We start from the raw sequence: 17,844 nt of genomic DNA, 5'->3' as shown, positions 1-17,844 counted from the left end.
AAAAAAAACATAACATTAAGCAGATAGCACTTTTTTTGTTTTATTTTAGTCCTATGTTAGGGTTAGAGACAATAATGATATAATGCCGTATACAATTATTGAAGCATTGTTTTGCATATGCAAATGTTAAGTATCAATATACTTGGCCTGACCATTTTGTGAGGCGAGGTACTTGGAAGCGTTGCAACATACTCTTAATGTTACCCAAATATTGTTTACATTCGGCACTTGTAAAGAATTGGCACAAAAACTACTCAAACATTTTTCGCGTGGAAAATATTCTAACCAATTGCTAAAAACCTTTCATTTTATTCTATATTGATTCATTTGTGGGAATTTTTTTCTTCTCTTACATATCCGAGGATCTCAGATCACACATCTACACCCCTCATTCTATTATAAATGAAAAATTGATATTTCAGTTTAGTTGTTTTTCTAATTTTTTCCAAACTGTTTTTTGTTTTTATATGTAAACTCATTGTACGTCGAATTCTGGAAGATTTCAATTATTGTATTGACAGCTTTGTCACGCACTCGGTAACTCGATTCATAATCTGATTTTTTAACTCTATATCGTGAGTAATCCGTGTATTTATTATTGCAGAAAAGTGACTTACTGTGCTATTTATTATGCATGAGAACGCACAAGAAATTAACTTTTTCATTTTTTTTAATTATACTTATTAATTTTTTTAAATCTCGTTCTATCGGTTTAACCTCGATCTTAGTCACGGTGACGTTAATTTAACTATTCAAATAACATTGTGTAATCACTGTGTATGCTTCAATAGTTGAATGAATTAGTCTACTCTTTGGTGATCGTAGAAAAGGTGTTAATAAAGCTACGCCGTGTACGATATACATTGACTTGGCTGTTGTAAAAAGATAAATATCTTATTCTTTTGATATATTATTTTTTCTTCATTGCTCCACTCAAACCCACAAAATCGAACGATGTGCTCTGAAATCTTTGTCCGACATTTACGCGTAAACCGCATTTCTCGTTTCACTGTTCATACTGTTTATCCCAACCTTGAGCAGTTCTGGTTACTCTCTACATTGAGTTTTTTTTTTAAATACGTTTCATGCTGATACTTGTATTGAACACGAGGGTAACATCGCGGCCAAGACCGTTTTAACAATAGTTCATAAGAGAGAAAAAATTAGACAGTTCCTATGATGGTCTGTCAAATCAGTAAACACCAAACATGAAGTTTTCAAGATATTTAACAAACAGTAATGAAAAATCGAATCAGGCAAACGAATGAATAATATTAATTTCAATTGAGATTGCTTTTTTGATTAAAATTTATATTCCAACAGATTAGTCACTGTTTTAGTCATGTCACACTCGGTTCAGTGTAATCTATAGCTAAGTCTATAACTTGAGTTGATTTCGAACATCTTTTTCTTTTTATCGAAATCCATATCTTAATGAAAATTCGGTTTGTTAAGAACGGTGACAGGCACGAAAGATATTGGTAATGGATTATTGAAAACGTATATGTAAACGGAATGGAATGGATAGGATAAAAAAAGGTAATATGTCTGCGAATCGAGAGATCACGATATTACAGTGGTGCAAAATGGAATGTTTGAAAAGATTTTAAAGCAGAGAGAGAGACAGAGGAAGGGAGAATATAATATTGTGCTAGCAACGAATCGGACAACCATAAGCATCATCGCATTTGAAGTTGATAGCGCTTGAACGACTTTGCTCAGTCTTGTAAATAGAAACTAACTGCTTTGTAGGCAGCTTAGGTTTAACTAGTTTTAAGCGAGTGACTACCGCATAATATCATATTATATACCCTATTGATAATATTAACGCTGTTAAGTATAGACTCATAGATTCATAACTATTTGATAAGAATATATTATATAATGAAATTGAAAAATTATTAAAGCACGTCGTGGCACGTTTAGGGTAACGCAAACTGCGCAAGATCCAATTTTCTTATCACTTTGGAAATTTACAATAATTGACACCTTTCACTTCCGGCTTGTTATTCAGATCGAAATGATCGAGGACAAACACGCTTTGAGGTGTGAAACAGGGTATTCCGTAAATGTAATAATATTAGTTACCGTGTGTTTATAAAAACGGGGGGGAAAAAGAAGAACATAACTTGCTGCCAGTATTCGATAAACCTTATTTTTTCACGACGTTTAGATATACTTGCGAGGGGAGTTATGTGTAGAAACTAAAAATTGTTAATTATTGTAAAATCAGACGTGATACAGTATCCTATTTCCTTATGTATCCTACATAAAGCGTGCTTCGACGGGAGTAAAATTTTTTTGCTTGTATAAATATACATAACTATTAATTATAATCTACTCACACTGCTATAATCTTTAATATTAAAATTACGGCTTATTATAACGGGTGGGGTTATAATGTTGGTAAGAACACAAAAAAAAATGAATAAATAAAAATGAAAAAGATGAAAAAAACGCAAATAAAGAAAATTGTTGACAAAAAAAATAACCTTGCACACGTTGAAACTGCGGATGAGGAATCGAGAAAACCAACTGTTACAAGAGAATATGGATTATCAATCATTCTGTTTTGAAGAAAACTAACGTTTTTTTTTTTTTTATTGAGTCAACATTCTTTCACGCGCACGCCTGTGATCCCTTCTTCCATTTACACGATACTTAAAACTGCTAATATAAAACGCTATATTCAAGAACACGAAATGTTTAAAATCAAGCATTGTAGCCTATCTATACACAATATTATTACGATGCTGGAGTTTTTTACACTCTAAAAAAAAAAGAACAATAAACCTTTTCCAAAGCGCTTACAAAGCAATAAGATTCAATTTCCGTACACTCGGTGATTATATGTACACGTGATCAAAAGTAAAGTTTGATGCTTGTGAGTTTTATTCCATTCGTGAAATTCTGTTTGCAGCTATATCAATTGATTATTATCGTTACGCTATATCTCGTGTCATGAACTGCTAGTGATACTTATCCCTGTGATTTTCAAATATACATGACCGATTGGTAAAACTGATAGTGAAATATAAAATATACATTTTCAGAAACAAGATACAAAAAATCTGTCTTACTAGATAATTGCAGTTATAATTATAATAACGTATATTTTACTTTGTATTATTTCTGCAACTGACAACGTTTGTGTCTTTGGCATTCTCAATTCTTATCGGTTCTTAATGAATAACTTTCTTGTCGATTGTTTACCACCGCAGTTTTCACTGCAAATTTAGATTTTTTTCGAATTTCAAACTTTGATCACTCTACTATCATTATAAGTTAATACGTGACCTGATTTTTAGGAAAATTATTGAACGTATTCATACAAGTTACGATACATATTATTGCAAACGTGAAACACTTTTAATTCATACAAGGAAATGTCAAACCGTGAATTTTTTTAAACTTCAGTGCTTACAGAAATCCATATCGGGCAAATACACGATGCAGTAGTTAATCCTCGGCGAAAGGAACAACAAACATTCTACAATTCAATTGTATCCTCGAGAATGAAATGGTTATTAAATTCAGTATCGTGTAGATCGAACAACTTGAAAAAGAATGTATGAAGGTAAATGAAAAAAGAAAATTGAAATCGTGCGCCACGAATTTTACGAAAGATGAGTTATGTACCCAAATAGCTGAAACTCTGTATACTACACCTCGTTATAGACCTATAATGATTTTATTGTTTTGAAGGCAATCCAAATGGCATTAAAACGTTTATAGATTTCATTTCCCGTGTGAAGTTTCAGCGTTCGATTTTTCGTTACACGTAAAGTAAAATTGCGAAGTCTTCAATATGTATTCTCATTCATTTTGAACCATAGCATAATATAATAGATGGATAAAAAAAATTTCAGGGTCTATCAAGCAGTTTGAAATTGTACAATAAACATTTAAGCGATGATTTGTGTTAAGTTTAACCTTCGATTAATTACGCGTGTAATCCTAATAAATTTAAACTACCACTTGTATAAATCTAGCATACTAAAATGGGATAAAAAAACGATAGCCAAAAAAATTTTACTCACATAAGTACACAGGCACATATTGGATTTAAAGTGATAAATAACCGAATAATCGATGATATGTACGATATATATTTATGTACATACACACCAAAAATGTATAATCCCATATTACATATTATAGTAAACAATAGATCCTTATATAGATTTATGAAACATATTACTTATCATATTCTGAGTGACTGTTATAACGTTGCAGTTAATTGAATGCGATTAACGACATTATACAATGTAAATATTATTATGTAAGTTAGAAAACGTATACATACATGTGTACATATATACATATATATATATGCATGTATGTACATGTATTTAAAAAAAAAAGAAGAAAAAGTGAAGTAACTAAGAAAAAAAATCCAAAAACATTTGCATTTTAAAGAAAATTCTCGTAGTATATACTTAAGTGATAAATAGCAAGGTATTATATGATGGGTAAATCACACGCCTATTAATGCATCTGGCTCTGTTCTCTTATATATATATTCTCAAATGCTATATATATATATATATATATATAGCATTTGTGAATATAAAAGTAATGGTAATAATAACAATAATGATATAATAAAAACCAAAAAAACGAGACTAATCCGAGGATAAATTTTATTTTTTCATAATTATACATTACACAAATACCAAAGCGATATTGGCAGACGTTAATTCTGTGGAACCATCGGACGTGTACCAGAAAATTATGAATCCGTAATATACGTCGTGGAGATATGGTGTGCGGTGCAGGTTAACGCAGATAATAACATTGTGAGACCGAGTTTTAAACGCAAAAACTATTATCTTCCTGAGCCCACAGTTTAAAATAAGATCGAGCTTAAAATAATAAATACACCGTATAAGACATCTGGCGTATAATATGGTGTACACCCCCGATCTCGCAGGTACGACTATGATATATGTATGTATAATGTGTATAAAGTCGTTGGAAGCTTTATGGTCGCCTCAACTTCCGCTATGTAATGTTCCCTCAAATCATCTTCATCTTCTCTCAAAACCAAGTCTACAGTGTATTTCGAGATATTTAAGGCATTATTTGGTCCAGTTGAATTATTGCACGCTGAAAGATATTTCATATTCATATATTTGATAATACGGAAAAGAAATCGGGGGATGGAATAAAGCACTAAAAAGAAATGCCAAATAAATCGGTTCACCTTCCAAATATCGGCGAAAAATATGCAACATCCTCGAACTTTAGTGCGAAGCAAATTCGTGGGTAGTCACTGTAAATTCACGAAGCAGGGGGAGAAGCGCGTCGTAACAACTCAAGGCTCGAATAAATAAATATTGAGCTGTAAAGTATAAAGTTAAGACTTGAAATAGTAGCGAGCGCTGGGCGTGTGGCTGCCTCCTGGTATCTGTTCGTGTTGGTGATTCGTGTTTTACGGTTATGACTCGCGCCCAAAACACATGGCCACATGGCCCACTGCTGCACGGTGCAGTTCCGGTCCATGGATCATTTCCTACAGTATTTTTTTCACTCCTTTTTTGTCTCATTCGTTTCAATCCTTTCGTCATTTTCCCACTTTTATCCGCTATTTTACGTATTGTATTATATAGTGTAAAGATAAATTCTTGATAAAAGTTTATTATCCGTAAGATGAGTTACATACGTATATTTTTAACTACATATTTACTTCTTGGGTTATACAAGTCACGTTCTCTACGGATGTAATTATATTTCGTTTGCGAGTTGTGCAAAATGCATTTTTCTTTTTAATTTTCAACTTTCTATTGCAATATCGCGTTTGATTACACATTACAGAGGTTGTCACATAGGTAATAGTACGGCTAATATACAGTATAATCGTGTAATATACCATTTAATTATAATAATTATATCAATCAATGTAAAATTATGTTACAACGGAAGTGGACTAAATTCAGGGGTTCCGGAGCAGGAATCCCTGGACGTGTGGACATATCTAGACCTTCTGGAAAAGTGCTCGAAGCTCGCGACCCAGACGCGGCGAAGGTGCGAAGGGAAGACGACGTCCAAGACGCGGTGCGAAAGGTGGAGAACGCTGCTCTATGTCATCCTGATTCCCGCCCTGGTCGCCGGACAGAGAATTGAACCCGTAATTCTCACCTAATTCCCGCCCCAATCTCGGGGTGAAAACCTGCAAAGCGTGACGTTTGCCTCCTGGAAGAAAAGAGGAAAGGAAAATGAAAATGGGAAATTGCATCACGCATCCCAACCGATTAGTTTCTCGCAGAAGAAACTGGAAAAAGAGCAAGTCGACATTCACCTGGGATGGAAACCAAGGCCCAGGGCGCACCGTTTATCACGTCGGCGATCGCGTTCGTCTCCTCCGGGTCCATGTCCAGCCTCTCGTCGGATCTTCGCCTGCGGCCGAGACGCGGCCCGAACCACATTGAACCAGCAGCACCGTTCAGGGGACTTCGCTTCGCGCAGCTTGTTCCCGAGCACATGCTATTTTCCTCCGGTAATCGGCCGCCATTTAATTCGGTTTCTCTGGTGTCTGGAAAATTTTAATTATCATTTCGGTCGCCCCGATACAATGGTAAGTATATGTATATTATATGTAACACGGCTTGCGAATTGCGGTAATCTATAATCCGGAATTAGTAATTCTATTTCTGATTTTTTTTTTAACAGTTACGTCGTCATCATTATTCGTCATACGTTCATCACAAAGACTGAAATTCATGGATAAGAAGGTGCTAAAATTGAAGAAAAAATATGCAACTCTTGACTTATTTTAGTGTTAATAGTTATAGGTATTGAAATTTTTGTTTAACAATTACACTTACTTTGATACCAACTGAATTTTAGATTGAAAATTCATTCGGTAAAGCATTCGCGAAAACCGCGTCTTTTATTTTACTAAAGAACATTTAGCATTCAAAAATTTTCTGTAGGTAGAACTGTCAAGTGAGTCTATTAAATTTCTTGAAACTTTCACAGTGACTTTATAATACTGTAATATTACAGAGTAATTTTTTTTCAATTACAAATCGTTACAAATAAATATTCTCCTCTTGTGGGGAATATCTTTTCGTCATGTCATCGGGTCGAAGTTTTCTTTTAAATCAACATTAATTAACACGATGTATTATTATTTCATACAGGACTTGAGATCCTCGACGATTCACATCCAAAATTCCTCTCGAATTGAGCACCAACTCCTTGTAAAAGATTTTAAATCAGTGACATACGGATGTCTAACTGTCAAATCAACGCCTGCAAGTATCTACAAGATTTGCAATTAGCCGCCCATTTGAAAAAGCGATTTCAGCAATTTCTTAGCCGAGCTGTAGTTGAATTGCTACACGATAACATCGTCAAACAAGACTAGAACTAAATTCCGTTAACAATTCACGCGACTCTACGCCCTGAAGTGCAAATCACGAAGCCGAGCATGTAATTCTGGTAAGACTGATTTTCACTGTCCGGAGGTAATTGGGTCGGGTAAAAAATGGCACATGTTAATATGTAACAAGGTTGAATATGCCTAAGAGGCTCGTCGACTTTTGACTTACCGTATTCAGCCGTGGCGCAGGTGATGAGGAGAGCGAAGCTCGTACAGACAGAGAAATGCTTGGTAAAGAGGATCATGCTGCTGTACACTGGATTGAACCTCTTAGTCGAGTGGTGTTCGGTAAAACGAAATCCTCAGGTTATATAGGAGGCGCAATCTCACGGGGAGGATTGCCGAGGCGCCTCTCACGGGGGCAGGAAAACCACCCCGCTGACAACACCCTTTCCCCTACCCTACATTGACAATCTCGACTCAATGGTAATTTGTCTCCATTTGATCGGGACTTCGCGTCGCCCATACGGAATTAGAGCCACCGAGTTTAGAACGAACCTGTCCGATACACCTACACCTTCGCAGATCACCGTTCATGGACCACTCGAAATTGACGAGCAGTTTTTCCCAAAATCAATCATTTTTAAAGTCAAATCGAGAAGCTTCTCTTGTCGTATTTTCATAAACCGTTATTGTTTACTTTCTTCTTCGTATGTACATCGTACTGGCTTCGAGAATCGCGTAGCCGATAGAAAGGTGACCCGGTGAGTCTGTGATTGTAAACTATTTGTAACTCTGCTTCGAAACGCGTAGAATTTCACCAATAACACCGGGTTTCATTTACCGCTGATCGTTCTCTGCATGCGTTTCTCCCTCGACTTGTCCCAAAGCTCATTCAATATACGTCACTAATCGTAATCGTTGTGAACGAGTGTGCAGTGTAGGTGTGCAAAACATGACAAGGTTTTCTATTAAAATTGACCTTGCATCGAGAACTTTTCTCACTGTGTTTAAATAAAAGACAAATTGTTTCGAGTTTACAGTGCACAGTGTTAAATGTGAACTACGAAGGAACAGCAGAGGGTTGCAGTAAGACTGAAAATGGATTTCTCGACATTCGGTGAGTTGTGCACATATTTTTCATACACACGTATTTTCTATGCTTTGTGGGAATGATCGACATGCCGATTTTCGGGTGTCAGTGAAATTGACAACTTTTTCGAGGGAAATCAAAACGCCTGAAAATGGAATTGTGCTTGGGAGACGGGGGGATAACGAAAACAATTGGAAGTCGACGACGTCGGTTTCTCCTCGTATTCGCATACCCCATACGGCGTAACGAATGAACAGAGTTAACATCGAGATTCGCGCGAGGCGTTGAATTTATGCGTAACGCTTTCCCCGGCTATCAGTCGAGGGTTAAACTTGTCAATTATCCAATTCAATCTGAGGATCAACCAATCAACCCCTTACGCTATAAATATCCTTTCGACTCTCCTCGCTTGACCATTAGGTCTCCGTAGCTCACGGAGTGACGACACTGCAAGCGAGCTTTTTCAACATAACAAATACCTACAATTAATTATTATTAATCTTTAGTTTATATACTTCGTTTCTTTCCTCACAGTATTCTCTATGCGTCATAAATTTCCCAAAAATTTAATCTTAATTATTAAATAGAATCTAATTACCTGTCATGATAATCGTACAACACGGTTATCAGGTTGAAGTTTGTAAAATTGTTGACGCAAAATGTAACCGAAAAAAGTAACTCGTTTAGGAGGTGCCACAAAAAAAAAAACGGGGAAGAGTAAACTTCTTCACGCAGTGGCAAAAATTTTTCCCTGCATATTAGTCACATTGTTAACGTCAGACCTGACGTGAGTCGGATTTCCCATGCAGGCGGATAAGGGACGCTGAATGTACGATATATCGTTAGTTTGATTCGTGGGCGTAGCCGACGGGAGGAATATAAGAAGACAACCGGTATGCCGATGCAAGTGAAAATAAATGGAGATTAACGCTTTTACCAATTACGGGATGAACTCGTATACAAGTATAGAAGCGAACGACACAAATTCCCACCTTTGGTATTTCGGCCGGGCATCAAAAGACCACCGCGTGCTCGTTGAAACGGGTCCCAGGTACCGCCCGCCGATGAAAAACTACCCCTAATTACGCGAGCAATTAAAATAACGGGGACGTATGTATCCAGCGCGGAATACTGTGCGTATAATCAGTATAAGGGTGGCGGTAACCCGACGACAGGAAAAACCTCACTTCTTTATCTAATAATAGCATGCCTTGCATAGTGTCGTCCGTTTGGAATGCAGATTTATATCTCAACCTCGAAGTTTAGGGTGCGGGGGTGGCCGCGATGAGATGAGGAAAAATTTCTGTCTTTTTTCCGGCCTCGAGTCTTCGATTCGAATGGTTGATGAAAACGGGAGTACAAGGGAGCAGTGAAACTGTCGTATTAATTCTCAGACATTCGGAACGCCTGTTGTAACGTTCACATTTATTTCACACATACACTATATATATATACACATGACGCAGTTTGCACGATAAATATCAAAAAGCCCATAAATGAAGAATAATTATGGAAAATAAGTTAAATAATACTATAATTTATATATGTATGTCGATGTATATTATCCGCGAATATTATCACTTTTTACCAGTCAACTCTTTGCTCAAAAACTCATTAACCGCTAGTCTACGATGATATTCGGCGGATATCATGCGAATTTTAACGTCTATATAACACATTGGTTTAATACTTAATTGCTATTATATATAGATAGCTAATAATATACATATACATAGATATTTTTTGCTATCGGCATATATTTATGATCGTATATGCAGCAGTTATACTTCAAATCAGGCGTGCCCTGGCTCTTCGTGTGGATAAAAATAAGTTATAATATATTATAATTGTACATCTATTATGTAGAATTTTGAAAATTAAGACTGAACGAAGGAAAATAAATTAGTGATTCCATTTTTTCCGACTCAACACCTTCGAGAATTTAAATTTTTTCTTTTTTTTTTTTAAATATGCTTATGCGACTGATTTCGTTTCATCGAGCGTTTCATTATTTGATATTTCAACGAATTGTAATAAAATGGCAATATATGTTTTGCTTCCTAATTATTTCAACTCCGAATCGCGTGATCATAATTCTTATTGAAAAATCATCCGGCGGGATAATTTTTGTTATTTCAATTTTGCGAAAGTTTATTATTTTTATTCGAACAAGATTGAATCCTGTATAGGAATTCTGCAAAACTTCAAATCGCGAGAAAAGTTGATGATGAGAAGGAGGAAGATGTCAATATTTATTATAACGATAGGGAATTTTTTTTATTGCATTAAGCTTGGAAATATCTGTATATTTGTTACTTCATACTGTAAACGATCACGAAGCTGTATAAAAGTTTATTGGATAACGATAAATCAGACCTGAATAAATGTGCTATCAATATTTGTGTATCGATAATATAATTTTGGTACACGACAAGGTAATAAATATTGACTTGACTATACAGTAATAAATTTTCCTCTCAGTGTTGAGCCAAAATATCATCGATGAAATAGAATTTAGATAACAATTCAGCTGAGGAAACTATGAAAAATGAAAAATTACATAATCTATGGTAACAACATTAATTCATGACTTATTAGAACGTTGCGAGACTTTTGGCTTCGTAATTACGACTCGGAGATATCGAATTTACCAGAACCCGCGTGTAATTGATGTCTCGTTGAGAAAGTAAAGGAGAAAAACTGACGTGCAGGATTTAAACCTCGCGGTATCAGGTGTCATCGTCATAAACTCTGTCCCTTCGTTAATAGTAATATTTCAAAACAGAAAGGATGCTTTACTATCGTAATAAGCAACGATTTCACGACCAATTTCAACTTGAATTCTGCACACTTTTTTACAAATTGCTGCACAGTGAGACGGACCTGCTTGAACATCCGTTCGCTCGCTTTATGACCTTTTCTTTAATCTTCAAACCAATGGTTTGTTTTAGTTTATTTCGAGGTTGTTTTTCTGCGCTGTCTATTTTTCTCAACCGTCGCTTGCACGGGGATACCCGCGGAAAAAGGGATTCCCTGGACCACCTAACGTTAATTTATAATTTATGTCTCACTGGCGCTCGCCAGAGATATTTATGAAGGAAAATTCAATGACAAATGTTTCCTTGTATAATTCAACCAGCTGCCCGCTATTTCTTTTCCTATGCCACAGAAATAATGTGAATTATAATTTTTACCGACGTTTCGAGTGGAAGGATCGATGAAAAATAAAAAATTATCGAACCAGCCGAATGAACGTGAAAATTTATTTACCTAACTCCGTTCGCAAAAGTTGTTAATTTTTCAAAAATTTAAGAGAGGTAATAAAAATTTCTACGTTATAACGCTGTTAAAAATCCTCCAGGTACAACATAATTATAGCAAATCTTAGGACGATTGAAACTGCTCAGAAAAGTTTGAATATACGGTCAAATTCCACGACGATTTATAAAAAATCGTAAAGATTATGAGTTAGGGAATTTTTTGACGGTAACATTTTTCCGAAATTCCACAGGGTGCAAAATTAATGACAAAACATAATTATGAAGTTGAAGAAAACAATTTAAGAAAAATATGGATCAACTTCGTGATCGCGCTTATTGATTTCAAATAATCGTTCACTTCTTTTGAGAATGTTTAAATCTTCCAAAACAGCGTGAATGCTCTGTGATTTTTTTTTTTTTGGCATCTGCGCAATCATCTATCACGCCACTTCGTTCGTCACATACCCAATTCGTATAAAGTAGCGTGATTCACAAGCTGTTCATGGTAATTAGGCTATAGTCCCGGAGGTTGCTCTTGCTTCAATTCCAAGGCCCAGACGTGCTGAGGCCATCCCGTTCTTCCTTTCGTACGCCTCGTTTCCTCTCCGGGTTCCTGAGATATCGCTTCCTGACTTTGATCAGCCTGCAACGAGACGCACACTTTGAACTGAAATTTATACGATCGGCCTTTTTTTTTGGTATAATCATGTTTCAGTGTTAGATGAGGAAGATGATTTATGACTTAATTTGACCCTTACGATGCACATTGCACACCTTATGTGTATAACACTGGTGTCATACCGGGGTCGCTGGAGACCCCACGTGACAAATCATCGCGAAGAAACTGAGATATCGATTCAAATAACTTGGAAAAGTTCGGGGACACTCTTTAACTATTATTTTTTAAGGCAAATGAGTTATGTTTAGCTAAATGAAATTTTGAACATGAAAAAAATATTCATGAAACCACGAAATATCGGGAGATGTATCATTCGACTGAAAAAAGTACAACTCACTGAATTTTTAATATTTTGAGCTGAAAATTGACTGAGTAATTCTCAAAACACAGATATTTAAGGAAAAAATATGGAGATATTGTGCGATGAAAATTAAGTATTTATTTGAGTGAGTGAAATTGAACTTTTGGAAAAAGAATGAATGAATGATTTTTTTTTTTTTTTGCGATATTTCATTATCTATCTTGCATCATATCAGATTATTTTGGATAATGGCCAACGATAAGTGGGTCTTACTTAAAATCAGAAGACCCATCATTAGAAAGATTTCTATGAAATGAAAGGATTTTGACGATATTCCAAGACGCTTTCTGAGAAAAGTGAGATTCCTTTTTTTATTAGTTTGTTTTTTACACGAAACAACAAAAAAAACAATTTTATATATACATACCTATAAATAATGAAAAATGTGAAAACAAGCGCGTAGCTGAATAACGTCAGTTTGCGCTATTTATAAATCCGTTAAACATTATCTAAACGGTGTGTATAAAGTATATAGCGCGAGATATGCACCGCTAAAATAATATACTATATAAGGTATGTAGTAATAAAGACGCCATATGCATTGAGTGGTTTTTCAGTGAGATCTAAGTGCGCGACTTCAATACTTATCAAAGCAAACAAACGGTTGGTTCATACTTTTTTTCCATACAGCTTATACACGTATTTGAAATAAGTGTCGAGCTTCTCGTAGAGCCCAAGACGAATCAAGTCTCACAGCTGCCTCCGTTCGCTTCAACGTTATACATACCCGGTTCCCACGTTTTAATTCGAATATATGCACACCAACATTTTACGACTTTTTTCTTCCTTCCTATCAGGATCATCTTTTATTTTTCACCTTCTAATCTCTACGCGAATGGTTCGCAGCTGATTGGCACGTTTTGTAGATATGTATGTATATACGTTCATTTTACTCTATCCATATACATTTTGTATTTTCGAACATTTTCCGAAGAGATATCTTATCTTTTGAATCAGACTTATTACGTCGTATAATTGTATATATATAAATATACCTTTGCAGAATTGATCTACTTTAAATTCTTCAATGCAAAAATCGTTGTCTCTTCAGCATGGAAAACCACCCACGTTCCGAATGTTGGCAAAATTAATTGGATATACTTTATACACGTCTGTTCATACATGCGGTCACATGCAACGGGGTGAAATAACAGACGTGAAAAATATTTCAATAGGGATGCATACTACTTCCGCCGTGCGTTGGTGGCCTCTAACGACGTTTTAAGAGTAGCGTTGAACAGACCCCGCGGTATACCCTAATTTAACAACTCGAAATGACTGTACCGAATAATCAGTGTAATTTTCAAGCTGTCAGCAAAGCAGCTACCATTTTCTTTCCTTTTTTTCACCCTCGTTTGACCGACGTTCGTTGTCTGACTATTATCCTCTCTTCCGTTATTACCTACTTTGTAAAAGCGTATATAAACGATTTCGAGCTAACAGTGTTCATTTTTTTTCTCCCTTCAGAGAACCTTATTGAAAAAGATAGAACATCATAATAAAATTGTTATCGTAGGTATGTATACCAAAAATCGAATTGGCTGTCATGTGTATTTATAAAAGTGAAAGAGATCGTGGCAGCAATTCATTATGGAATCCACTTTATCCAGCGTATGAACAAATTTACGAAAGCTTTCACGTTCTACCATGAATAACTGTTTCGCTTTCTTCTGTCAAACTGCAATCATAGATCGAACGATGTCTTTCCAATCAGAGCAATTATGGCGCAGAAGATGGTTAGTGATTCTGGACTGAGATATTGGTACAGCCATTGTGCGATGCGTTGAGATCGGTAAGAAGATAAGGGATAATTGGATTTGATTAGAAAACAAGATAAGACGATATTCCGGTCCTGAGTGACTCCGGCGTTCCGAATTTCGCGACATATTGCGATTTTAGGGGACACGCAGCGGTCCCAAGGGATGGAGATATTACCCTACACCGATGAAGAGTAATCAAGAGTGCTCTTATCCATCTCTCTTTTCGTCTCCGCACGGTGTAGGGTGTTAATTGAATTATCACCAACTCGGCGTTGACTTATTTCTCATAGAAGGTTCGCGGAAAATTCAAGGGGTACAGAACCAAACAATTTCATCACGGTCTGGCTGAGACTTAAACAATTTGCAACAATAGTATTGCATGCTTACAAGGTTCTCCAAAATCATGCAAAACGTATGTCCCTTTAGCCACATTTGCAACATCATATATGTAGCTGTATAAGCTTGAGTCACGTGATACGGAAATTAAACATCGAATTCAAATTTAGGTCAATGATTTCGATCCAATCCGAATCCGGTTTCAGTGTTTATCTATCGTAATTGGTGCACTGCAGAGAGTACCTATGTAGTTTTGAAATGGTTCAAAGAACAAGTTGTGCTTTATTCAGATTCATTATTTGTCTAAATAGTAACACGACGAAAAATTCCGATTCACCATCGAAAGATCTACGCAGTGAATAAATTGTGCAGTCTATAGTCAGCGCACGGAGTGAGCTGCACTTTAGCTGTGTCAGTCTGGTTCCACTTACCTCGCATCATTTCGTCCCGCAATGTCACTCCTACTAACAATAAGTCCAATTTCATGGTTAACAGTTCAACTCACCCCGGATTGCTTGGAGCGTCTGCTGCCGGGTACGAGTTCCGCCCTGAAGGTAGCCGGAGGTTCGTCGCTGTCCAGGACGGCGGTGAGGTATCCGATGTAGGAGCAAGCGAGCCTCAGAGTTTTGATTTTGGAGAGTTTGGTGTCGGCTGGGACGTTGGGAATGCAATCTCTGAGGTCAGCGAAAGCGTTGTTTATACTCTGCGTGCGTCGTCTCTCCTTTTTGTTTGCAGTGTTCCTCCTCTTCACCGGTCTCACCGGGGTCTCAAGGTTGAAGGACGAACCCTGGCCCGCCGATGTGGAGCAGGGCGCGTAGTCCTCCCGAATTTGACCGTCGACGACCTGGTCGTGGTACCCGACAGCCCCGTAATGATTGTGCGAGGATATGACATGGTTCTGGTTGTGGTAAGTGTGGATGTGAAACGCCGCGGGAGGATCGGCTATGCCGAGCTCCTCCAGGCACGGCGGAGTGTTCGAAGTGCCTGGACTTCCGGAGCCGGAACTGCCCCCGGATATTCCCGTCGCATCCATCGGACTCCAGTAAGAACTATCGGGAACAGCGTGACAGTCCATGGCTGGGACACCGGCGTTTCCACCTGCAACCGATCAGCCCAGAGTGTCTTTCTACGAGTCGAAGGATCGGAAGGATCGGGCCCAATCGAAAGGGGATGAAGAAGCTACCCTCGGACCTCGCATCTTTACGCTATTTCAATGGCGCTTCAACGAATGGCCGATTTACAACGCGTCGTGTCGTGCAACTCTTACCGAGGTTAAACTCCGACTGGGATGATGATCGTGTGATGTGCGAGCCGAACGGCGCTATCATGCAAAGTAAGTATGTAACCTACTCGTATATGTATGCGGGATGAACGAGCTGATGAAGATTGGTTAGAGTAGGTAGGTTTAGTTAGGCCTCGACTTACAGGAGGAACCGTATCTACTTCTGGCCTAAGAATAACGCTACGAAGGTGCTGGAAATCTAGCGTGTTTATACCACTACCCTGTGTAGCGAGGAAACGATAGGTGTTCTGGCCTCCGTCACTCCGAGAGTTTACAAAGCTCACCGCGCCGCTAGATATTCTACGGTAGGTATTCCGGCTGCTTAACACCCTCGAGTTGCTCGTGACGCGTGCCCGCAATACCCGGAGAACCGATTTTTTCTTCATTCTGTACTTACTTCAATTACTGGTGTATGGCTAAGGAGAACGAGTTGTAAGCACTCTGTTTCTTATTTCTATTAAAAGTTTCTTTTTTTTTGGCTTTATGTATTACACTTTTCTGCTTCGCCTCAATGTAAACGAAAATTTTTAACTCCGTGTGGACTTTTCGATACTTTTGAATGTTAAATCTCGTTCTGACGTGAGTCCACGTTCAACGATCTCAAGTGTGAAGTATGAGTTACTTAACGTTTTGGGCGTTCAAAACATTTTCTTTTACGTAAATGAAAATTTTGTATAGACATCCTTCTTCTTTCTATAATTCGCAATTCGAGTATCAAAAGTAAAGTGTTCGTTCGAATAAAGTTTATACAGCTCTTGGCACGCGTTGTACAAAATTTTGAGAACAGCATTTGACGCGACGTTTTTATGTTTACGCTCGTCATAATATACCTAAATACTTTGCATCGACTCGGTACTTTACTACGAAAAAATTAATAAAGTTAGTAGATTCACACTCGTGAAATTTCTGTGTAACGCAATCTTCAGATGACTTCGTTAATCGATCGTTATGACGTTGTGTACACGATTTTACGCACATATTACGGTAAAAATCTCTCCAAATAGTTTGCCCGATGCTGCTACGAATAATTTGATATCATTGTCTAACGGTTGCTTTTGGAAATTTTGACAAAACCTGGCACCAAATTACTTCCTTTTACCCTGTAAGTCACTGAAAATTGCGATCTACTTTCTTCGAATTACCCTGAAGACCCGCAACCCCCAGATTCAAGTATTTTACCGTCATCTCTTCCGAAACGAAATGCAAGTTTAGGAGAAACCAAATCATCCCCGAGTTTTCGTTAAAGGTGAAATCTGGTTTTCGGATATAAAAGAATCCGGGATTGTAGAAAAACCTAAACGTTCGCGATCCAATTCAACGCGTTTTACTAACCTTGGCGATGTGCAGGTGCGGGATAAGCGTTCGGTTGATAACACTGATTATGGGCGTAATAATTATCAAGCTGATTAACGTATCCGTCCAGCATGGCAGCCATTATGGAACACGCCTTTGTTCAAGATCGATCAATTACCCGGCGGCACCGAGCGGGTCCAACTCTAGTCCACACTGTAAAGTCACCGCAAATTTGACATTTGACAGTCAAAGTTGACCGACGGCTCTTGACGCGGTAGTTTATCCGTTTCTGCAAAGTCCAATTTATCTTCGGCTGGTCTTCTCCGGCTAATGGATTCGCATATTTTGACACTTTTAACCGGTGCACTCACTACTCGCGCCTTTGGCGACTTGCCCGCTCGACGAGCGACGGGGACGGAAAATTAACGATACTTTAACGATCCAACTATACCG

General features: G+C 37.4%; 2 protein-coding genes and 1 long non-coding RNA gene across 3 annotated transcripts; all 3 read right to left on the bottom strand.

The window, feature by feature from the left end:
- Positions 1 to 114: 114 nt before the first annotated feature.
- Positions 115 to 2,718, bottom strand: LOC124412646. Its single transcript, XR_006929810.1, has 3 exons — positions 2,493 to 2,718; positions 2,320 to 2,323; positions 115 to 393 (listed from the first exon to the last, which is right to left on the bottom strand). It is a non-coding gene; the product is annotated as an uncharacterized LOC124412646 (long non-coding RNA).
- A 3,042-nt stretch (positions 2,719 to 5,760) lies between these two features.
- LOC124412645 (PBAN-type neuropeptides-like) lies at positions 5,761 to 7,819 on the bottom strand. Its single transcript, XM_046892693.1, has 3 exons — positions 7,557 to 7,819; positions 6,302 to 6,535; positions 5,761 to 6,195 (listed from the first exon to the last, which is right to left on the bottom strand). Exons 1-3 carry the CDS (start codon positions 7,630 to 7,632, stop codon positions 5,978 to 5,980), a joined length of 528 nt encoding a protein of 175 aa, XP_046748649.1. The 5' UTR covers positions 7,633 to 7,819; the 3' UTR covers positions 5,761 to 5,977.
- Positions 7,820 to 12,114: 4,295 nt separating this feature from the next.
- Positions 12,115 to 17,623, bottom strand: LOC124412644 (protein lyl-1-like). Its single transcript, XM_046892691.1, has 3 exons — positions 17,431 to 17,623; positions 15,322 to 15,914; positions 12,115 to 12,323 (listed from the first exon to the last, which is right to left on the bottom strand). The coding sequence occupies exons 1-3, from the start codon at positions 17,531 to 17,533 to the stop codon at positions 12,195 to 12,197; spliced, it is 825 nt and encodes a 274-aa protein (XP_046748647.1). The 5' UTR covers positions 17,534 to 17,623; the 3' UTR covers positions 12,115 to 12,194.
- Between the last annotated feature and the right edge of the window lie 221 nt (positions 17,624 to 17,844).

The sequence above is a fragment of the Diprion similis genome, chromosome 11 (genome assembly GCF_021155765.1).
Source record: "Diprion similis isolate iyDipSimi1 chromosome 11, iyDipSimi1.1, whole genome shotgun sequence".
Classification (NCBI taxonomy): domain Eukaryota; kingdom Metazoa; phylum Arthropoda; class Insecta; order Hymenoptera; family Diprionidae; genus Diprion; species Diprion similis.
This window is presented reverse-complemented; position numbering and strand designations above follow the sequence as displayed.